At 39.2% G+C, this 24,868-nt stretch overlaps 1 protein-coding gene across 1 annotated transcript in view; it reads left to right on the plus strand.

Annotated features, from left to right (window-relative positions):
- Window positions 1–24,868, plus strand: part of rod (rough deal) — a 291,539-nt gene that overhangs the window by 129,584 nt on the left and 137,087 nt on the right. The window contains exons 13-15 of the mRNA XM_068375218.1: window positions 6,604–6,707; window positions 21,366–21,529; window positions 21,809–22,051. Of these exons, the coding sequence (XP_068231319.1) occupies window positions 6,604–6,707; window positions 21,366–21,529; window positions 21,809–22,051 (511 nt within the window). The remainder of the gene's footprint in view (window positions 1–6,603; window positions 6,708–21,365; window positions 21,530–21,808; window positions 22,052–24,868) is intronic.

Below are 24,868 nucleotides of genomic sequence, written 5' to 3' on the forward strand. Positions count from 1 at the left end.
TTATATATAGCCATAAAGTATATTGAATGTAAGCAAATCGGGACCCGGGGGGTCCGGATTGCTTAAATATCAATACCAAAATAACTATTTTAATTGTAAAAGGAATTGAAATCAAGTCAGACGGTAACCGTGATCATATCAAAAGAGGGAAGGGAAGGTCGAGAACAAGGATCGTATATAAAATATATATGTGACTAATATAAAGTTAATCCAAGTAAGAAAGATTAACGTTGGCTCCGGAGGCGCAACTAAACAACTCGACCGGATGGTAATGTATAAAAGCTACTTCCGGGGATCCCGTAATGATATCTTAATATATATATATCTATATAAGGTCCGTGAGGTGCGTGATACTAGAGGGGGAAAGGGATCTTTAACGCGTCCGTGACGTGCGAGACCGGGGGAGTAGCGCGTACAAAACTTAATAAATAATATAACATAACAAGGTACCACGGAACGAGCCGAAAACTTCCCGCCGATCGTTGGCCAAACGAGCGACGGAAAGAAAACGACTACGACCGGGTAGAGTAGTGGAAAGAGTAAGTAATGTACGTGAATGTGTAATAATAGTATGCCTCACAGATCAACGGGAACCGCCCGTGCAAAGCGGATGCCCCCGGGAGGGGTACATAGTGCTATAAAATGACTCAAACTCGATCGGGAGAGAGAGGGAGGGAACCCTGGGGTGGGGTATCGGCGGGAGGAGGCTAGGAGTGGGGCGATAGCAGGTATACCAACCTGCCAGACCCACGATTGATATGATCAAGCGGAAGGACTAATAACACTATAATAAACATAACGTATGGTAAAATAAGATAGGAAGGCATGATAATAATAATAACATAGTTATACATCAATCGTAAAACAAACGAGGGAGCGAACACGAGACAGGAGAAATCAAGCCTGACGGCGCTGGGAGTAGGCAGGGCTACCAACATAACATAGGGCCGCTGGGAGTAGGCAGGGTTACCAACATAACATAGGGCCGCTGGGAGTAGGCAGGGCTACCAACATAACATAGGGCCGCTGGGAGTAGGCAGGGCTACCAACATAACATAGGGCCGCTGGGAGTAGGCAGGGCTACCAACATGACATAGGGTCAGTGAAGTGCTAACAAAAAAAAACTAATATGTAAAATCTGACTCATGAAAGCCCCTCAAGCTAATGCAAGCAAGCGAATGACGTTAACCCTGGATAGGTACGGTGGGTCGTTTGCGACCCCGAGCGTCAAAAAAAAACAGGTTTTTCTCACGTGACTCACCCCTGTGACTGAATTTGTGGGTGATCGACCTGCAGGAGGTGTCTCCCCTACACGCTCTAGTAGTGTCCAGATGTGCATTGCTGTAGCTGTACTCCTTCCCCGATTTCTGAGACGCGTCGGGGTCGTTCGCGTCCGAGTTTACCCTTCTGAGGTAGTTTGCATAATTATCAAAGTTATTACGTATTATGAAATTGTCGTAGAATGGTGCAACTTGTATAGGTTATCAGTTGTGGAAAGTCTTGGTGGATTGTTTGGCTACCATGTGCATGTTTTTTTTTTTAGTTAAAATGTCGTTCATCACCACGAGGACCATTTTACCGCGAGTGCCCCTTTTTCATTTTTTTTCATTTTTTTGCCAAGTCATTTTTCCGTAAGATATTGCCAAATAGTGTCGTAAAACTTTTGCTTGTTTAGTGTTGGAAAGTGTGTCTAGATGATCTGGCTACCCATGCATGACTTTGTTTTTGTCAGATACGACGTAGTTATTGGTATATTGGGTATTTAACTGCGGTTACCAATTTCTGTTTTTTTTTCAATATTTGTAAAAATTACTACGTAGTAAGGAATTGCCGTATATTATTCATTTTTTTTTCATGTTTATGTGTTAGAAAGTGTGCCTTGATGGTTGGGCTAACACGTGCATGTCTTTTTTTTTATCTGAGATGTCGTATATTAGAATGTCGGGCATTTTACCGCGAGTGTCCCTTTTTAATTTTTTTACATTTTTTTGCCAAGTCATTTTTCCGTAAGATATTGCGAAATAGTGTCGTAAAACTTTTGCTTTTTTAATGTTGGAAAGTGTGTCTAGATGATCTGGCTACCCATGCGTGATTTTGTTTTTGTCAGATACGACGTAGTTATTGGTATATTGGGTATTTAACTGCGGTTGCCAATTTCTGTTTTTTTTTCAATATTTGTAAAAATTTACTACGTAGTAAGGAATTGCCGTATATTATTGATTTTTTTTTCATGTTTATGTGTTAGAAAGTGTGCCTTGATGGTTGGGCTAACACGTGCATGTCTTTTTTTTTATCTGAGATGCCGTATATTAGAATGTTGGGCATTTTTCCGCGAGTGCCCCTTTTTATTTGTTTTGCATTTTTTTGCTTAGTCATGTTACCGTAAGGAATTGGCAAGTAGTGTCGCAAAACTTATATTTTTATAGTGTTGGAAAGTGTTTCTAGATGATCTGGCTACCCATGCCTATCTTTTTTTTAGCCAGATATGGCGTATATATAGGTATGTGTTCGATTTTCCGGTGATTGCCATTTTTTCGTTTTTTCCCAATTCTTTCAAAATTACTACGTACTAAGGAACTATCACAGAGTAATGATTCCTCTAGATGTTTATTTGTCGGAAAATTTTGTTTACTTCTTTTTTGATTGAATATCATCAAATTTTTTTAGCTAAAATATTGTTTTACATTTTTTTTTTCGATTTTATTTCCCTTCAAAAAAAATTTTTTGGGTCAGAATTTTAATTTTATAGTCGTAAAATAATCGACAATTATCCAGCAACCCACCATACAATTTTTATGCATATCCAATAATAATTAGATTAGTAAATAACACCTTGAAATTGACATACCCTTCCTACATTTCAAGTGGCAGATTAGGGAGTCTGAGTCAGTGTGGATGGCGGCCATTTTGTGGACATATCCGAAGCGTAAGCTGCCCTATCTATATATATTCTTGTTCCCTATAGAATTTGTGATATTTTGGTATATTTTTACCTGCATAAATATCATATTATATATTAAATATATGTATTTTTTTACGAAATTTCCAAGTACTCAAAAAATTACCTCTAGATATGGCCCCTGATATAAATGTAATTTACAAAATAATGAAGATTTTTTTACATATTTCTATTTTAGGATAACATATGTTTATTCCCTAAAAAAATTAGCCACTTCCTATTTCATTTGGGTACCCAAAAAAATTCATGAAATTTGGACAATTTTTTTTGGCCAAAAAAAGTTACCCTTTTTTTCTCATTTCAGATCTTCACCTCCATGGGTCTGACTTCATCCAAAATACATCAAGATGTGTCCTAAACATTCAAGAATCAATTCCTAAAAGGATTTGTGTATATATGTATAAACTTTTTTTTTATGAATTTTTATGTCAGGTCTTTTTTTTTTCTACTTAATTTTTTAAAATATTTATAATAAATAGTTTTTCTGCAGATGAGTAGTATTTATCTTTACAGTTGTTTTAAGCATTCATTGAAGTTTTCTTTGGCAAAAGAAAAAAGGAGGTTACTGCAAAAACTGATTTTTCAAGAATTTTTTTTGGCGTCGGGGTCGTTCGCGTCCGAGTATACCCTTAAAGGGGTGTCCGAGGACCGTACCTATCCAGGGTTAAAATGATAAGCAAGTCCGTGGCATGCGAACGAAAATAATCCAAGTAATAATATGTGAAATAGAATGCCAAAGGTGATCAGGCATGCCAACCTACCGAAAATACGCACACGTATATGTAATAACTGTTATCATAAAAACCAGGCAATATAAAATTAATACGGTGTGTGAACCGTGGATATCCGTAAGGTTCATAACGAGAAACAATCAGTATGGAGGACTTATTGAAAATCGTTAAGAACGAACGAGAGAGAGAGAGAGAGAGAGAAGGGAGCCGAGCCCACGAGAGACCCCGCAAGGTCGTGAATAATAAAGCTGAATAATATAAACAAAAAGGGGCAAGGCCCCCTCCAAAATCTCAAAACTCATAGATCTGGTACTTAACTTAGATGGAGGGACAGTGGAGTCCGACATCTTGAGGTAAATCCAGAAAAAAACCAGCGAAATTCACACACAAGGTAAAATACGGCTATCAAATTGCGTGCTAAATAAGGAGTGACGTCACTGGCGTGGGATTGCTGGTAGTAGTGGGATGTTGAACGGCACCTCGCTGTTCGGGGATTTTGACAGGAGATATCTAAATGGTGCGAGGCCTCTGGTTGTGAATTATCACGCCCCAGTATTATATCGACACCTTATATAGGTGAGCGAGCTGGGTTCAACCTGGCATCCCTATACAATTTTTTCTCTGGTAATATATAGCAGTTATATACAGTGATACCTCTGGATACGAAAGTTTCTGCTTACGAAAAATTCAGGATGCGAAAAGTGATTCGAAGATTTTTATGCCCCAGGATACGGATAAAATTTCAGGATACGAAAACCTTACGAGATCCCAACTCTTCGCCGAGAGTAATTTTAAAAAGCGCGCGCCGCCTGACTTTGAACTTGGGTAGACTCACTTACAGCCTCCCGCTCACCCATTGGTTATCTCCCTACTGAGACGCTAGCTGACACCATAAGATCCTGCTTTCCTATTGGTCGGCAACTATCCCAGCTTGCCTACGCACGGGCGTTCATCTCTCTCTCTCTTTTCGTTCCGACCGCGGTATCGTTAACAGACATTGTGTGCTTTCGCTTGTTTGACTTAGTGTTAATATACAGTACATTCGTACGCCACGTGTTATCGTTAATAAACATTCGTTACTGTGCACTGTACTGTATTAGTGTTTACTATACATAGACTGTATATAACGTTACGTAGTGTATTATATTACGTTTGCCTAACGCATTTTAGAAATGTGTTGAAAAGTAGGCAGAAACAAGCTTCAATGGATAGTTTCTTATTAAAGAGGCCAGCGGTATTAGTAGGCCAAGACGAAGGTGAAAGTGAAGAAAACAAACAGAAAAGAGGAAGGGATGAAGAATTAGAAGGTGAAAGTAAAGAAAAGAAACAGAAAAAAGAAAGTGATGAAGAAGTAGAAGAGATTTAGAAAATAAGAAATACGTAAAGTTATAAAAAAGCAAAAAAAAAAAAATTCAATTTTAAGTTTTGTTACCGTTAAGTGTTAAAGTAATTTTTTCTTTCATTTTATAGTTTTCCATACGTAATGTTAAGTGTTAATTATTTCTTCCATTTTTTTATTTCGTAAAGTTTAAGTGTTAATGTGTTAAGTGTGTAAATTACTGTACGTAGTCTGTCACTTGTTACGTAGTGTATTATATTACGTTTGCCTAACGCATTTTAGAAATGTGTTGAAAAGTAGGCAGAAACAAGCTTCAATGGATAGTTTCTTATTAAAGAGGCCAGCGGTATTAGTAGGCCAAGACGAAGGTGAAAGTGAAGAAAAGAAACAGAAAAGAGGAAGGGATGAAGAATTAGAAGGTGAAAGTAAAGAAAAGAAACAGAAAAAAGAAAGTGATGAAGAAGTAGAAGAGATTTAGAAAATAAGAAAAACGTAAAGTTATAAAAATGCAAAAAAAAAAAAAAATTCAATTTCAAGTTTTATGTTACCGTTAAGTGTTAAAGTAATTTTTTCTTTCATTTTATAGTTTTCCATACGTAATGTTAAGTGTTAATTATTTCTTCCATTTTTTATTTCGTAAAGTTTAAGTGTTAATGTGTTAAGTGTGTAAATTACTGTGCGTAGTCTGTCACTTGTTACGTTTTCTGCCTTATGCCATCCTCCTCTGCCGCGACTTCGCTATCGGACATCGTCTCAATCAAAAGGTAAGTTTCAACTTTTTTGTTACACTAATTAACTGTAACCTTTTTTCAGAGTGTACAGGTATCAATCATTAATTTAGGTGTACGTACAGGTAACAATACACCTTCACTGATCTAAATGCTTTACGTACATACAGTACCGTAACTTTTATACAGTAGTAAAGAAAACGGACCGTTTTCTTTGGGCTTGGGGGGGATAACTTGGCTATAACTACATTATTGAATAATCTCATAGTGGTTTCTGGAATGGATTAGGCTGTTTTTAACGGTTGTGTTAATTATTGAATGATAAAAATGGCTGCATTGCATGTTTATTACTACAGTTTAGCGTGTTTATGAAAGAAAGGGTGACTTTTTATAAGGCTTGGAACGGATTAGGCTATTTACATGTAAAACACGACTCAGGATACGAAAATATCAGGATACGAAACCGCATCCTGAACGGATTAATTTCGTATCCTGAGGCATCACTGTACCTTAGAAATGGTGCTAAAGGAGCATTTCACTGGGCGGCACGGGTCGAAGCCCAGAAATATTGTTTGTGAATAAGTTTTAATCACAATGTTCACTTGTTAATTAACTGAAAACATCAGTATTATGCGGACATTTTAAAAAATTTTGCCTGAATCTTCCGTGTATAAAGGCAGCTGTCATTTATTAAGTGTTATTATTATAAAGAATATAAGCAAAACTAGCATTGACTATTTAATAGTGATAAGCATATTATATATAACCTTGTTTTGCATAGTTTAGATTTTGTTGGTATTAATGTTTGTGTTTGATTGCACATGACTTTTTTCTATTATTCTACAGAGATCTAGAATGTTTAGAGAAAGAAGGATGGCCATCAAATGGTTTAGCCTTAGCCAACACAGTTATTTCAATCCTTGAGAACGTTGTTGCAGATTTTCATGCAGGTGAGTTTAACTCTCTCTTTTTGTTTGCAAAAATCTCATACAAATTCCTATTCCTGTTGTTATATTAAAGATTATATTTTAGGCGATCTGTGGGTGTCTAGTTATATTACTCGGTAAGCAAACTGAAATTTTTTGTCAATGAAATATATTTAAACTATGTAAAGGTAGCCATATCTGTAAAACTGGGCAAGGTTTATTAAATATGCATGTAAAGGAGGGCAGTTAGATAGTATTTCAATTAAAAGATACTATACTTTTATAATTATTCAAAAATAATAAAGAATTTATCTTGGAAGAGCTCTTCTGCATACAGAAAGGTACTTACTTCCGTTAAGGGGACCGTCCGCTATATCCGCCATTTTTTTTTTTCTTATGATTCAAAATACACAATTTCTATATATGTTTTAGAAATATATACCTTCATATAAAAATTTCAAGTCATTTTGATCAAAAGCTTTTTGATTAGCAAAAATCATGATTTTTATAAAAGATTTTAGGTACATTTTCCTCCACTAGTATGTCACCAATTGTATTGAAAATCATACCATGAAAACTCCTTTTTTATATTGAATAATTCTGTGCAAGAGATTTTCTATTTTAATTTTTTGTTTGATGAATTTTTTTCTTAATTTTCTTCATCTATAGACGTAGAATAATTGTGAAAAAAAAATTAAAAGGAAAATCAAAATTCTGTCAAAAAATTGTGAGATTTTTATTCCACTTTTCAATTATATCTTTCTCTTTAAAAGCGAACAATAAATAAGAGAGAAAAATTTTCATAAGTGTGAATAAGTATGGTTTTGAGGTATGAGCTCCCAAAGATTTGCTATAAATTTTTGCTTTTTTCTTAAAAGAATAAAGATAACATTATTATGATGACCTTACACTTTTTACTTATATTGTTTATTCCTATATGAAGGCTCCCTAAACGAGGTATTTAAACACTATGTTTACCAATACACTGGGTGTAAGGGTTCCTTGAGTTGCCAGCAGCCTCACATTGTTGCCAGAGATTTAGTCAGTATTTTCCAGCTTTGTACTCTTTTTACATATTCCCTCTCTTTTTGGTTCTTTTTTGTTGCTCTCTGCTTACTTTTTGTTCTTTCTTTTCTTAGGTAACATTGGCTTTGCTATAAAGTTCACGAGGACGTTGTGAAAACAATGTATGTACGAACTGCAAGTAAATAAACACACATGCAATGTACCTTCAATATGTCTTTGTAAACTGGCTGTTTTTCTCGTAGATTGTAGTTGTTTTCTATCTCTTCCAGACTTACGAGATTTTGAAATATAAGTGAAAAAATTGTTTTTCAATATTAAACTTACCCGGTGATCATATAGCTGTCAGCTCTGCTGCCCGACAGAAAAAACCTACGGACGAAATACGCCAGCGATCGCTATACAGGTGGGGGTGTACATCAACAGCGCCATCTGTCGAGCAGGTACTCAAGTACTCCATGTCAACACAGAACCAATTTTCTCTCTGTCGTGCCACCGGCAAGACTTACTAAATACGCTGTTGTTTTCTGGATTGATTTTCACGTTATTTGGTGAAGTATTCATTTCTGGTTATTAGCTATCGCTGTGCAGAAGTTATCTTCAATACTTCCTTGCATTCTTTTTATGGATTTTGGATTATTTGTTGACGACTTGGATAGATTTTGAATTCCCCCCTTTGACTAATTCAAGATGTCTGACCCTTCTCAAGTCCCCAAGTACAGGAAGTGTAGCGCTAGGGACTGTTCAAGGCGTCTTCCGAAGGCCTCTATCGATCCGCACACCGTTTGTTCCAATTGTAGGGGTAAAGCCTGTCAATTGGAAGATCGATGTGAGGAATGCGTTGGGCTTTCGGAATTCGATTTTCAAGAATTCCTGAAATATGCACGTAGGCTAGAGAAGGATAGAATCAGGAGGAGTTCGTCTCGCTCAGTAGATTTTTCCTCTCCCCATGCCCCACAACCTATTCCTTCCCCTGTAGTGGTTGCACCCGACCCCCCTGCTAGCTCTCATCAACCTTCGATGGCAGATATGATGCGTGCCATCCAGGCTCTAGGTGAGAGAGTCGAGTCATTGGCGAATGACCGCAATCAACTCATGGTTGACGTCAGGGAGTTGAAAGGTAAGAGTGCAGTGGGAAGTGAAGTGAGTGTTAGTGCAGTGAAAAGTGTCAGTGTTACGCATGAGGGTGCGTCTGTTCGTGCCTGTCGTCCTCCCAGTCCGGGACCTCTTGCAAGCTCCCAAGCCCAGGGGAGAAGCAATGTCGTACGACCAAAGGGTTCGACAGGCTTTAATCAGCGGACAGACGTTCCCTCCGTGGTTTCGGACGTATCTTGCCTAGATCGTCCCACCCACAAGAAGACGAGTGAGCCCGTTCATTCCTCGTCTGCGGAAGAGGTTTCTCGCCAGAAACGATGGACCAAGGTCTCACGGCCTCTTAAACGCAAGGTCCCTTCTGAGCAAGTCCAACGGCCCAGGTGTAGCCACTGGGTCAGTTCGGACTCGCTGCAGTCCTCCGACGACTGCACGCCTCCTAAGAGAGGCAAAGTGGTACCGCAACAGGCATTAACTCCGTCTGTTGCCGCACCAGCTGCTGCAGACCCTAAGTGGTCTTTGCTACAGTCTATGCAGACTCAGTTAGCTTCCTTTATGCAGGAGTATCGTGCGGAGAAGGTTGACGCTGCACCCGTTAGCCTACAACCAACCACGGTTGTGCGCCCAGCAGACGCTGAGGCTGCCTGCTCCCACACTCCAGCTGTGAGAGCTCCACCACCCATGCGCAGTCGACCCTGCCAGACGCATGTTGACGTTCACAGACGCACGGAACCCTCCGTTGACGTGCGTGTGCTACCACAACAACAGGAGGGTGGAGTTCAGTTGCCGTGTTTTGACGCGTTGCGTCAGCCTCCGCAACCCACGGTGGTCTCCGCTATCCGACCACAGTCAGGAGTAGACGCTTTGCGACCCCTCTCAGCTATGGTTGTTGCCAGTTCTCAGACTGACCAACGGTTCCATGACGTTGGGTCCAGTGCAGCCACGCATGCACCCGTGCTGCCGGACTCAGCCGTCCAGCTTTTACCTACTCCTTTGCCGCTTCCTCCTCAACATTCAGACGATGGACTCTCTGATGATGACGAAGCTGCACATCTTGACGACCAACACTCGGACATCGACGAACCCAAGACCACGCCTCCCTCCTTAGACTTTAGGAAAGTGCTTGCGCTGTTCAAGGATTTATATCCGGATCAGTTTGTGTCTGCAGCACCACGCTCGCCTCCCTCTGAGTTCGCTTTAGGCATGCAGTCAGCAGCACCTGCCTTTACAAAGCTCGTACTCGCGCGCTCGTCCAAGAGAGCTTTCAGGGTACTGGGAGAGTGGTTGCAGTCCAAAAAGCAACTTGGGAAGACAACCTTCATGTTTCCCCCGGCCAAGCTTGCTTCCAGATCTAGCGTCTGGTATGCCACGGGAGAAGTTCTCGGCTTGGGAGTTCCTGCCTCTGCCCAGGGCGACTTCTCAAGTCTGGTAGACTCTCCCCGCAGGCTGGCTATGAGACGCTCCAAGATTTGCTGGACTCCTTCGGATATGGACCATCTTATGAAAGTTTTCCGTGCATTCGAAGTCTTTAACTTCTTGGACTGGTGTTTGGGAGCGTTGAGCAGGAAGACCTCACCTTCTGATAAGGATACTTCCATGCTCATTATGTCCTGCATGGACAAAGCCATACGGGTTGGTTCTAGTGAGCTTGCGGCTTCTTTCGTGTCCGGGGTCCTCAAGAAGCGGGATCACCTTTGCTCCTTCTTGTCTGCTGGAGTCACCCCATGTCAAAAGTCGGAACTTATGTTTGCTCCGCTCTCGAAGTGTCTCTTCCCTGAAGAGTTGATCAAGGAGATTGCCGCCTCCTTGATCCAGAAAGACACTCATGACCTGGTGGCGTCATCCGCACGCAAAGCCACCCCTTTGCCATCCGTGCCTAGACCCAGGATGGACACTCCAGCGTCAAGGTTCATTCCGCCCTTTCGTGGCAGAGCCTCCAGCAGAGGAGGTGCTCGTGCCGAAAGACAACGTGGGAGCAAGAAGAAGGGTTCCAAGTCCTCTAGAGGCAGAGTCTGACTGCCACCTTCTTCAGGCAGCAGTGGGAGCCAGGCTCAAGAACTACTGGCAGGCCTGGGAGAACAGGGGCGCAGACGCACAGTCTGTGAAGTTACTCAGAGAGGGGTACAGGATTCCATTCTTGCGCAAGCCCCCTCTAGCAACAACTCCCATCGACCTCTCTCCCAGGTACAGAGAGGAGGACAAGAGGCTAGCTTTACAGCAAGAGGTGTCTCTCTTACTTCAAAAGGGAGCGGTAGTCATAGTCCGGGACCATCAATCCCCGGGCTTCTACAACCGTCTCTTCTTAGTGGCGAAGAAGACAGGAGGGTGGAGACCGGTGCTAGACGTCAGTGCTCTGAATGTCTTTGTCACAAAGCAGACGTTCACCATGGAGACGACAAAGTCGGTTCTAGCATCGGTCAGGAAGGAAGACTGGATGGTCTCGTTAGACCTAAAGGACGCTTACTTTCACGTCCCCATCCACCCAGATTCCCAACCTTTTCTAAGGTTCGTTTTCGGGAAGGTTGTATACCAGTTCCAAGCCCTGTGCTTTGGCCTAAGCACGGCACCTCTAGTTTTTACCAAACTGATGAGGAATATTGCCAAATTCCTGCATTTAGCAGACATCAGAGCCTCCCTCTATTTGGACGACTGGCTTTTAAGAGCTGCGTCAAGTCGTCGCTGTCTGGAGAATCTCAAGTGGACTCTGGAGCTGACCGAGGAATTGGGTCTCCTGGTCAATATGGAAAAGTCCCAACTCGTCCCATCCCAAACTATAGTATACCTAGGAATGGAGATTCAGAGTCAAGCTTTTCGGGCTTTTCCGTCGGCACCCAGAATCAGTCAAGCCCAAGAATGCATCCAGAACATGCTGAAGAAGGACCGATGTTCAGTCAGACAGTGGATGAGTCTGATAGGGACGCTTTCATCACTGGACCAGTTCATCGCGTTAGGGAGACTCCACCTCCGACCCCTTCAATTTCACCTAGCTGTTCACTGGAGAAAGGACAAGACGCTAGAAGCGGTCTCGGTTCCTGTTTCCGAGAAGATGAAGTCTTCACTGACTTGGTGGAAGAACAACATTCTCCTCAGGGAGGGTCTGCCACTGGCTGTTCAGACCCCCGACCACCTTCTCTTCTCGGACGCATCGGACACGGGCTGGGGTGCGACATTGGACGGTCGGGAATGCTCGGGCACGTGGAATACGGATCAAAGAGCGTTGCACATCAACTGCAAGGAGCTACTGGCAGTTCATCTGGCCTTGAGAAGCTTCAAGTCCCTCCTTCTAGGCAAGGTGGTGGAGGTGAACTCCGACAACACCACAGCCTTGGCGTACATCTCCAAGCAAGGAGGGACTCATTCGATGACGTTGTACGAGATCGCAAGGGACCTCCTCACCTGGTCAAGAGATCGAAACATATCCCTAGTAACGAGGTTCATTCAAGGCGACATGAATGTCATGGCAGACCGCCTCAGCCGGAAGGGTCAAATCATCCCAACAGAGTGGACCCTTCACAAGAATGTATGCAACAGACTATGGGCCTTGTGGGGTCAGCCTACCATAGATCTGTTCGCAACCTCGATGACCAAGAGGCTCCCAATTTATTGCTCACCGATTCCGGACCCAGCAGCAGTTCACATAGATGCCTTTCTTCTGGATTGGTCCCATCTAGACCTTTATGCGTTCCCTCCGTTCAAGATTGTCAACAGAGTACTGCAGAAGTTCGCCTCTCACGAAGGGACAAGGTGCCCGTTGGTTGCTCCCCTCTGGCCCGCGAGAGAATGGTTCACCGAGGTACTGCAATGGCTAGTAGACGTTCCCAGAACACTTCCTCTAAGAGTGGACCTTCTGCGTCAGCCGCATTTAAAGAAGGTACACCCAAGCCTCCACGCTCTTCGTCTGACTGCCTTCAGACTATCGAAAGACTCTCGAGAGCTAGAGGCTTTTCGAAGGAGGCAGCCAGAGCGATTGCTAGAGCAAGGAGGACATCCACTCTCAAAGTCTACCAGTCGAAGTGGGAAGTCTTCCGAAGCTGGTGCAAGTCGAAATCAGTATCCTCAACCAGTACCTCTGTAACTCAGATAGCTGACTTCCTTTTATACCTAAGGAAGGAAAGATCCCTTTCAGCTCCCACGATCAAGGGTTACAGAAGCATGTTGGCAGCAGTCTTCCGTCACAGAGGCTTAGATCTTTCCAACAACAAAGATCTACAGGACCTCCTTAAGTCTTTTGAGACCTCGAAGGAGCGTCGGTTGGCCACACCAGGTTGGAACTTAGACGTGGTACTAAGATTCCTTATGTCAGCAAGGTTCGAACCACTTCAATCAGCCTCTTTTAAAGATCTCACTTTGAAAACTCTTTTCCTCGTCTGCTTAGCAACAGCTAAAAGAGTCAGTGAGATACACGCCTTCAGCAGGAACATTGGATTTACATCTGAAACGGCTACATGTTCCTTACAGCTTGGTTTTTTAGCCAAAAAACGAACTTCCTTCTCGTCCTTGGCCCAAATCGTTCGATATTCCAAGCCTTGCTAATTTGGTTGGAAATGAACAAGAAAGAGTACTATGCCCTGTAAGAGCTCTTAAGTACTATTTGAGACGTACTAAGCCATTACGTGGACAGTCAGAAGCTTTATGGTGCGCCATTAAGAAACCTGCTTTACCTATGTCGAAGAATGCAGTTTCTTATTATATCAGACTTTTGATTCGAGAAGCTCATTCCCATCTGAATGAGGAGGACCATGCTTTGCTGAAGGTAAGGACACATGAAGTTAGAGCTGTCGCAACTTCAGTGGCCTTCAAACAAAACAGATCTCTGCAGAGTGTAATGGATGCAACCTATTGGAGAAGCAAGTCAGTGTTCGCATCATTTTACCTTAAAGATGTCCAGTCTCTTTACGAGAACTGCTACACCCTGGGACCATTCGTAGCAGCGAGTGCAGTAGGGGGTGAGGGCTCAACCACTACATTCCCCTAATCCCATAACCTTTTTAATCTTTCTCTTGAAATGCTTTTTATTGTTGTTTTTTGGGTTGTCCGGAAGGCTAAGAAGCCTTTCGCATCCTGGTTGATTTGGCGGGTGGTCAAATTCTTTCTTGAGAAGCGCCTAGGTTAGAGGTTTTGATGAGGTCCTTTAAGTATGGGTTGCAACCCTTCATACTTCAGCTCCTAGGAGTCGCTCAGCATCCTATGAGGATTGCGAGGCTCAGTAAGGAAGACGTACTTAAAAAAGGCAGAGTAATTGTTCAAGTCGACTTCCTTACCAGGTACTTATTAATTTTGTTTGTTATTTTGAATAACTGCTAAAATGAAATACGAAATACTTAGGTCTTATTGTTAACATATATGCTGGTCTCTACCCACCCCCCTGGGTGTGAATCAGCTATATGATCACCGGGTAAGTTTAATATTGAAAAATGTTATTTTCATTAGTAAAATAAATTTTTGAATATACTTACCCGGTGATCATAAATTAAAGGACCCACCCTTCCTCCCCAATAGAGACCCAGTGGGCCGAGGAGAAAATTGGTTCTGTGTTGACATGGAGTACTTGAGTACCTGCTCGACAGATGGCGCTGTTGATGTACACCCCCACCTGTATAGCGATCGCTGGCGTATTTCGTCCGTAGGTTTTTTTCTGTCGGGCAGCAGAGCTGACAGCTATATGATCACCGGGTAAGTATATTCAAAAATTTATTTTACTAATGAAAATAACATTTTATAAATAAAAAAAAATAAACACACCAGCAGGATTCTGTCAAACTCAGTCATGCAGACGACGCAGTAAAGATGACGTCATCATTTAAAGACAGCTTTATCTTCATTATTTGTAAAAATAATTGGCTGAAACTTCTGGAGAGCCAGGGTGGGCAGCACCAACCTGCTTGATGCAAAATCTCTTGTGTCTGCTATTGTGATCTTTGTAACTGCTTGTGTGTATTTCTACTGCCGTTTTTTTGCCTTATTACCATAAATAAAAATAAGGTTTGAGAGAGAGCCTTACCTTACTTTACCTTATTTCCTTATTGCCTTATTTTATGTTTGGGTTCCCCCAGGTCCCTCAGTGTGAGGCACCTCGTATATCCACCTGAGAGTTTCTAATGCATCTTCCTGTGTATTTTGCATCTTCCAGTCTTAGATGGTTTGGGATGCATCTTAGGTATTTATCGAGCTTATTCTTAAACACATCTACGCTCACTCCTGATATGTTTCTTAGATGAGCTGGCAGCTCATTAAATAGTCGCTGCATTATCGATGCTGGTGCGTAGTGGATTAATGTCCTGTGCGCCTGTTGGCACTATTAATCTACCTCGGCTTGCTCTTTCTGATATTTTTAGCTCCATGATGTTTTCAGTAATTCCTTCTATTTGCTTCCATGCTTGTATTATCATGTAGCGTTCTCTTCTCCTTTTTAGACTGTATAGTTTTAAAAATTGCAGTCTTTCCCAGTAGTCAGGTCCTTAACTTCTATTCTCGCAGTATAGGACCTTTGTACACTCTCTATTTGCGCAATATCCTGTTGGTAGTGTGGGTACCATATCACATTGCAGTACTTGAATGTACTACGTACATAAGTTTTGTGAAGCATAATCATGTGTTCAGCTTTTCTTGTTTTAAAGTGTCTGAATAACATTCCCATTTTTGCTTTACATTTAGCCAACAGTGTTGCTATTTGGTCGTTCCATAACATATTCCTATTTAACATTACACCAAGGTCTTTAATTGCTTCCTTGTTTGTGATTGTCTCGTTATTAGGTCCCTTGTATGCATATACCATTCCTTCTCTGTTTCCATAATTGATTGAAATTTATCGGAGTTAAATACCATCCTATTTATCTCCGCCCATTCATATATTTTGTTTAGATCTCTTTGTAGTAAGTTCCTATCCTCATCACAAGTTATTTCTCTACTTATTCTTGTGTCATCGGCGAAACTTCTCACTACAGAATTTTCAACATCACAGTCTATGTCTGAGATCATAATAACAAACAGCAGTGCAGCTAATACCGTACCCTGTGGCACGCCAGATATTACCTGAGCTTCATCTGATTTCTCGTCATTTGCAACCACTACCTGTTTCCTGTTTTGCAGGAATTTTTTTACCCATTTTCCTATCTTTCCCACAATGTTATGCTTTCTCATTTTTTCTCTAATATATTATGGTCTACCTTGTCAAAGGCTTTTGCAAAATCTAGATAGATCACATCTGTGTCTTTTTCATTTACCATATTTTTGTATATGTTTTCATAGTGCTATCAGTTGGGTCTGTACTTTTTCCAGGCACAAAACCGTGTTGACCTATATTAAACAAATTATTTTTAACCAAATGATAAATTATTTTCTTTTTTATTACCCTCTCATGCACTTTCATAATATGTGATGTTAGACTAACAGGTCTATTATTGCTTGCCTCTAGTCTTGATCCACTTTTGAAGATAGGGGTTATATAAGCTAATTTACGTTTAACATATATCTCTCTCATATCTACACTTTGTCTTAGCAGTATTGTAAGCGGCTTCGCGATAGTGTTTGCAGTTTTTTTTTAACAAAATCGCTGGAACTCCATCTGGTCCGGCTGCCGATCCATTTTTAATTTCGTTTATAGCCTTGGCAATATCTGCTTCATTAATATCTATATCCGTTAGATATTCAACATTTTCTTCTCTCATTTCTGTTTCATTATTCTCATTCGCAATTCTTGGCGTGAACTCACTCTTACATTTTTCTGCTAATCTGTTGCATATTTCCTTTTTCTTATTCTTTAACCGTCCTTAAATTCTTAGTGGGCCTATTTCTAATCTCCCTTTATTCTGAAGTGTCCTTTCTTCTTCTTCTTCTTCTTCTTCTTCTTCTTCTTCTTCTTCTTCTTCTTCTTCTTCTTCTTCAAGAGAGAGAGAGAGAGAGAGAGAGAGAGAGAGAGAGAGAGAGAGAGATTTTCTAAATCAAGTTTACTGCACTTTACTGTATACTTCACCAAGGAGTAGTAATTCATAAACTAATATTTCAGTATTGTTCACTATCGTATCTGAAATAGATAGCATCAGAAATAGTTTGAAAATGTAGATTACAGTAGGGTATGCGAATTTTTACTATACCTAATATTTACAGTAAAATGTACTTTATATTTGACTGCACACTGTGTGTTTTTTGTCATGTACATGTACAAGAGAGAGAGCGAGAGAGTCCGCGCCTCAGCTCAACTGATTGGTGTATTTGTTAGTCGTGACAAAAAATACATTAAAAGTGGCAGCCTCCTTTGGTCAGGAAAGTAAAATAATCATATGCTTTTTATTCAACACTACTCAAGCATTAATGAAGTAGATAAATACAGTTAAGTTTCTACAGTTAAATTCGGTAATGAAACTATAGAATAAACTTCTGTACATTTGTTTAAAGCGTAATGTAAACAAACACGGTAGTATTTACACAAATGTAGTTCATATGTATGACCATTTGTAACTTTCTCTATTAATAATAACATACCTTACAGTGCAGTATTATATACATTAATGTAAGGTGATAAAGTAAGTTGAACATCATTTGTAATAATCTGGTATTGATTTCATATGAAAGGGGACTAATAGTTGACTTCTGAAAGTCTTATGCATTTGAGTTAGGCTACGCATACCCTTGGCCAAAATTTAGCTCTAGGGGTACTTAGACAGAAATTATTTACGAATAAATTCAAGCTACGAACAGCCTCTCGGTTCCCATTGTGTTCATTGGTTGAGAACTGCCTGTACTGTACTTATTTTGTAGAATGAATAAACCTTTAATTGTTCAGTAAATAGTTTTTCAACTTACTTACTGAAATGAAAGAAAAATATATTGCTAATGTTTTGATATGTTTAGTAGCATTGTGCATATGTACATATACACAATACAGTACGCCACTGTTCATTGTGTTTTTTAATTTAAAAATGTACTTGTTGATATAAAATTAATTGTGAATAAGATTAACATAACATTAAAAGGAAAGAATATGTTACGATCTATTATTTATTTATCGTAATGAAAGAAGAATATATCGCTAGTGTGTTTAATATGTTTAGTAGCATTGTGCGCTCATATATACAATACAGCTTGGTTCATTGTGTTTTTTATTTTAAGAAGGTACTTGTTGATATAAGATTTATTGTAAAGAAATAATCATGATGTTAAAAGGAAAAAATTTTACGATCTCTTATTTCATTTACCAAAATGAAAGAAAAATATATTCCAGATTTTTTTTTTTATGTGTAGTAGCATTGTGCATTCGTACATACTGTGCGTATATTCAGTACAGTACTGTTCATTGTGTTTTTAAACTTGAAAATGTACTTATTGATATAAAATAGGAGAGCAGGATCTTACGTTGGTAACTAGCATTAAGGTAGGTAGATAACCAATGGGAGAGCAGGACGATGATGGTGAAATTACAGTTTTGTGGCGTGCGAATTTTAAAATTATTTTTCGGTTGCCGGGCAATTTTCGTTTCGGACCATGAGCGGTTTTTATAATACGAGGCGAAAAAAATCTATCTTTTCATATCACAAATTTTTTGTATTCAGAAACGTTTTTATCGAGAGGTAGTACTCTACAACATACTTTTATACATACATATACCAAGGCACTTCTCCCAGTTTTGGAGGATAGCTGACATCAAACAAATGAAAAAAAGGGGACCTTTCCTTTCTACGTTCCTCCCAGCCGGACAAGGGACTCAATCGAGTTTGGCTGGCACTGCTAAGGTGCCACAGCCCACCCTCCCCCATTATTCACCACAGGTGAAGCTTCATAACGCTGAATCCCCTACTGCTGCTAACTCTGCGGTCATCCAAGATGACTGGAGAAAGCAGCAGGGCTTACAGGAACTGTGTCACAATTGCTCGCCATTCATTCCTATTTCTAGCACGCTCTCTTGCCTCTCTCACATATATCCTCCTATTACCCAAAGTTTTCTTCACTCCATCCATCCACCCAAACCTTGGCCTTCCTCTTGTACTTCTCCCATCAACTCTTGAATTCATCTCCTTCTTTAGCAGACAGCCATTTTCCATTCTCACAACATAGCCAAACCACCTCAACACATTCATATCCACTTTAGCTGCTAACTCATTTCTTACACCCGTTCTCACCCTCACTACTTTGTTCGTAACCCTATCTACTCGAGATACACCAGCCATACTCCTTAGACACTTCATCTCAAACCCTCTATTCTTTACCACTCCCTTCACTGCCCCCAACACTTTGCATCCTTCATTCACTCTCTGACATACATCTGCTTCCACTCCACCATTTGCTGCAAAAACAGACCCCAAGTACTTAAACTGATCCACCTCCTCATGTAACTCTCCATTCAACATGACATTCAACCTCGCACCACCTTCCCTTTTCATACATCTCATAACCGACATTACTGTAACTCTAAACTTCCTTCTCTCACATACCCTTCCATGTTATGTCACTAATCAGCCAAGCTTCTCTTCCAAGCTGCAACCAGTATAGTATCATCTGCAAACAACAACTGATTTACCTCCCATTCATTATCATTCTTGTCCACCAGTTTCAATCCTCGTCCAAGCTCTCGAGCACTCGCCTCTCTCACCACTCCATCAACATACAAGTTAAACAACCATGGCGACATCACACATCCCTGTCTCAGCCTCACTCTCAACGGAAACCAATTGCTCACTTCATTTCCTATCCTAACACACGCTTTACCACCATTGTAGAAACTTTTCACTGCTTGCAACAACCTTCCACCAATTCCATATAACCTCATAACATCCCACATCGTTTCCCTATCACTATATCATACGCTTTCTCCAGATCCATAAACGCATCATGCACATCCTTACCTTTTGCTAAATACATACATACATTTACCAAGGCACTTCCCCCAATTTTTGGGGGGTAGCCGACATCAACAAATGAAACAAAAACCAAAAACGGGACCTCTACTCTCTACGTTCCTCGCAGCCTAACAAGGGACTCAACCGAGTTCAGCTGGTACTGCTAGGGTGCCACACCTTTTGCTAAATATTTCTCGCATATCTGCCTAACTGTAAAAATCTGATTCATACAATAGAAAATTTATAATGAAATACAAGTATTATAAAGAAATAGAGATTATAAGAATAGATGCCTCAAAGACAGAAAAGAGAATGATTACAAATGCCCAGAGAAAGAAAGAGAGATTTGTCCTAAGTAATACTCAGTACACACATTTTTTGAAAAATAATCTAAGCAAAAGAAAATTACTCAAAGAAAGAGAAGCTGGAAGACATTTAAGATTAAAAAGTAAAGGAAAAGATAACAACAAATTTGATTGAATTAACAACCATTGTCCATGCACAGAAAGCTGTAACTGTATGAAGTGCCATAAAGATTCAAACAAGCAATTCTCCCATTAATTGTTGCTTGAATCATTTCCCAATCATAATTAGATAACTTGCTGAATCTTCTAAATTTAATACAGTCCTCCCACCTTAAAAAATAACTCCTAAGATATTAAGAAATGTAATAGATGTACTGATTTATTCTATATATCCATAGCATACATCTCTGAGCAACAGCACCACATAAGAAAGGATAGTGTATGCACTGAAAGTTTATTGTCTGATCAATGGACATTAGATGTTTGCAACACATGATGCCCTTCCCATTTGTAATGTCTTACATACTGTACATATATTTTAAACCAACATGAAGTGAGTTTTAGATTCAGTTCCACTGAACAAACTTTGTCAATCTTTGTCATTTCCAATATTTTCTTTAATTGCATTCCTAAGAAACTTATGCACTTTGTAAGGTATGATAATTATTATAATATAGAAAACCAAGCCATTTTGGTTTTGTCGATGAGAGTAGAATTTTAAATTATACATAGGTGATAATATTGATAATAATCCATCCTCAATTATCGATTGCTTACTATACTGTATGAGAAATAAATATAACATTGTTATTATGATACAGAAAACCAAACCCTTTTGGGTTGTGCTGATGAAAGTAGAATTTTAAATCTATACACTGGTAATATTTTTTATAATATTGATAATAATTCATCCTCAATTATTGATGGCTCTATACTGTATGAGAAATAACTTTATCTAGAATTTTAAATCTCTACTGTACTCTGGTAAGCCTATTGATAATATTGATGATAATCCATCCTCATTTATTGATATAGCTCTGTACTGTATGAGAAATAACTATATCTAGAATTTTGATTCTATACACTGGTAAAACTATTGATAATTTGATGATAATCCATCCTCTATTATTGATGGCTCTCTTTACTGTATAAGAAATAACTGTATTTAGAATTTTAAATCTGTACACTGGTAAGACTTAATATTTTTGATACTCACTGGTAAGACTATTATTAATATTGATGATAATCCATCCTTGATTATTGATGGCTCACTGTACTGTATGAAAAATAACAATATCTAGAATTTTAAATAACACACTGTTAAGCCTTGATAATATTGATGAGATTCCATCTTTAATTATTGATGGCTCATTTTACTGTATGAGAAACAATGATGTAATTCATTATTTTCAAATGTTTGTGTTTTGCAGGTGGTAACATTGAAGTTCAGATGGCAGTTCATGTTGCCCAGTGGAAGGCCCATTCTCCATCTTCTGCTCTATATCATTTACGTCAAACCTCCCTAGCTCTGCAAGATATGCAGCTTTTAGCTGATAAGTTTAGAGTCAAGATTGGATTCCATGAGTACACACAGGTAAGAACATATTCATCTAGTGATTTTTTTGTTTGTTTTTTTTCTTTTTTTTTCTTTTTTTTTTTTTTGTACCCAAATTTACTTAAGTATTATTTTAAATTGTTTTTAATAATTTCTTCTCATCTTTATAGCTCTGTATGAATTTACTTTAGCTTTAATCTTTCTGTGGTTATGTCTACTAGTCTTGTGTGTAGTTGATAATATTAGATTTCCATTAGTCTTGTGTGTAGTGGAGTTCATTTTTTCCACTAATTTTACTGTATTATTGTGCTATACTAGGAAGACAAAGTTGCAGTAGTGGCATCTATCCTGGATTGGCTAGTGAGTGGGGAAGAAGTAGCACCGCTGATGGATGGTTTTCTCCGGTCATATCTCATTCGCCATGGCTTGGAGCATGACACTACGCTTGCATACTTTATAAGGGAAACCTTGGGATCTGCAGACCAGGATTGGTGGGTCTGGCAAGAAGCACAGTGGGAAGACAAAGTGTATGCAGTAGTCAATATTATAACTGATATTCAGGTATGTAATAGGGATTTATTTAAAACCAATCTGATAAACAAAATATGTTATAGGGGTATACCAAGTCACATTTCTTAATTATTGCTATGTTATGAAAGAGATGTTTTACTGAATATATTTTTTTTTTACATAGTATAATCGATTAGATTTCCTAGGCTTAAGGGGACCGTCTGTTAGGTCCTCCTTTTTTCATTCTAATTATTCAAAATACACCATCTATATATGTTTGAGACATATATAATACCTTCATCGTATAAACAATTCACATCATTTGATATAAAACTTATTTTGTTTATTAGCAAAAATCATGATTTAGAAAAAAAATATTTAGGTATATTTTTCTACAATAATATGACACTAATTGTATTGAAAATCATACCATCAAAACTTCTTTATAAACCGAATAATTTTGTGACAGATTTTTTATTTTCCTTTTTCTTTTTTTTAGTGAATTTTTTCTTGATTGTCTTCGTCTAGACGCAAAATAATCATGGAAAAAAAAAAAGGAAAATAAAAATTGTCACACAAAATTGTGGGATTTTTATTCCTCTTTTGAATGATATCTTTTTCTCTGAAATTGAACAATACATGAGAAAAATTTACCGAAATGTGAATAAGTATGTTTTTGAGTTATGAGCGCCCAAAGATTTTAAATAAATTTTTGCTTTTTTTGTTAGAAAAATCAAAATAACATTATTATGATAACTTTGCTTTGTACTTTTATTGTTTATTCCTACATGAAGGCTCCCTAAAATAGGTATTTAAACCCCAAATTTACTAATACACTTGGTGTGAGGGTGTCATGAGTTGCCAGCAGCCTCTCATTGTTGCCAGTTTTAGTTAGATTGTTCTAGCTTTGTACTCTTTTTCATGTTTCCCTCTCTTCTTGGTTCATTTTTGTCGCTCTCTGCTTACTTTTTGTTCTTTCTTAGACTTTAGGTAACATTGGCCTTGCTATAAAGTTCAAGTGGACATAGTAAAATCACAATGTACATACGAACTGCAAGTAAAGAAACACACATCCATCGTAACTTCTATACGTCTTTGGAAACTCTGGCTGGTCTTCTCGTAGATCGTAGTTTGCGGTCGCCTAACCTCTGCCAATGCCTTCCATATCTGCCAGACGTACGAGATTTTGAAACACAAGTGAAAAAATCGCTATATACAGTATATGCAAAAGTAAACACGAAAAGACGATTCTATCAATCTCAGTCATGCAGACAACGCAGTAAGGATATGACCGTCATTTAAAGACCGCTTTATCTTCATTATTTGTAAAAATAATTGGCTGAAACTTATGGAGAGCATATATGACATGTTTTTGTATACATAGAAACAATAAATTGATTTTCAATTTTTTATAGTTATGTCAAACATCATAGCGGATGGTCCCCTTAAAGCCCATGATTGTATAGTTTCATAATGTGGAAGTTGAAATCCAAATAGGTCGCATATTGAAATTGACAATGTTTTTATTCTTTCCACTGGATTATCAAGGATTTATAAAGATGTGAGTAGTCAAAACTTGCTTTGTTTTTATGTTCTATGTATCATTATTTGTTCCTATACAAATACAAACCCCTGTCCTTTAATAGGAGTATGATTTTGACAAAGCTGGAACTTGGCCTTTAAAATTCATGACAAGGTATATGTTACCCAAATGAGAACTACGAGACGATGGTAGACGACATTGCCCACAAGAATTATGCGCATTATCCTTGGTTTTAGAAGAGGTAGGGGTTGGATGAATCAGATTTTTACAGTTAGGCAGATATGCGAGAAATATTTAGCAAAAGGTAAGGAGGTGTATGTTGCGTTTATGGATCTGGAGAAAGCGTATGATAGAGTTGATAGGGAAGCAATGTGGAATGTGATGAGGTTATATGGAGTTGGTGGAAGGTTGTTGCAAGCAGTGAAATGTTTCTGCAAAGGTAGTAAAGCATGTGTTAGGATAGGAAATGAAGTGAGTGATTGGTTTCCGGTGAGAGTGGGGCTGAGACAGGGATGTGTGATGTCGCCGTGGTTGTTTAACTTGTATGTTGATGGAGTGGTGAGAGAGGTGAATGCTCGAGTGCTTGGACGAGGATTAAAACTGGTAGACGAGAATGACCATGAATGGGAGGTAAATCAGTTGTTGTTTGCTGATGATACTGTACTGGTTGCAGACACAGAAGAGAAGCTTGGACGATTAGTGACAGAATTTGGAAGAGAGTGTGAGAGAAGGAAGTTGAGAGTTAATGTGGGTAAGAGTAAGGTTATGAGATGTACGAGAAGGGAAGGTGGTGCAAGGTTGAATGTCATGTTGAATGGAGAGTTACTTGAGGAGGTGGATCAGTTTAAGTACTTGGGGTCTGTTGTTGCAGCAAATGGTGGAGTGGAAGCAGATGTACGGCAGAGAGTGAATGAAGGTTCCAAAGTGTTGGGGGCAGTTAAGGGAGTAGTAAAAAATAGAGGGTTGGGCATGAATGTAAAGAGAGTTCTATATGAGAAAGTGATTTTATCAACTGTGATGTATGGATCGGAGTTGTGGGGAATGAAAGTGATGGAGAGACAGAAATTGAATGTGTTTGAGATGAAGTGTCTAAGGAGTATGGCTGGTGTATCTCGAGTAGATAGGGTTAGGATTGAAGTGGTGAGGGTGAGAACAGGTGTAAGAAATGAGTTAGCAGCTAGAGTGGATATGAATGTGTTGAGGTGGTTTGGCCATGTTGAGAGAATGAAAAATGGCTGTCTGCTAAAGAAGGTGATGAATGCAAGAGTTGATGGGAGAAGTACGAGAGGAAGGCCAAGGTTTGGGTGGATGGATGGAGTGAAGGA

Source organism: Palaemon carinicauda, chromosome 6 (assembly GCF_036898095.1).
Source record: "Palaemon carinicauda isolate YSFRI2023 chromosome 6, ASM3689809v2, whole genome shotgun sequence".
NCBI classification, from domain to species: domain Eukaryota; kingdom Metazoa; phylum Arthropoda; class Malacostraca; order Decapoda; family Palaemonidae; genus Palaemon; species Palaemon carinicauda.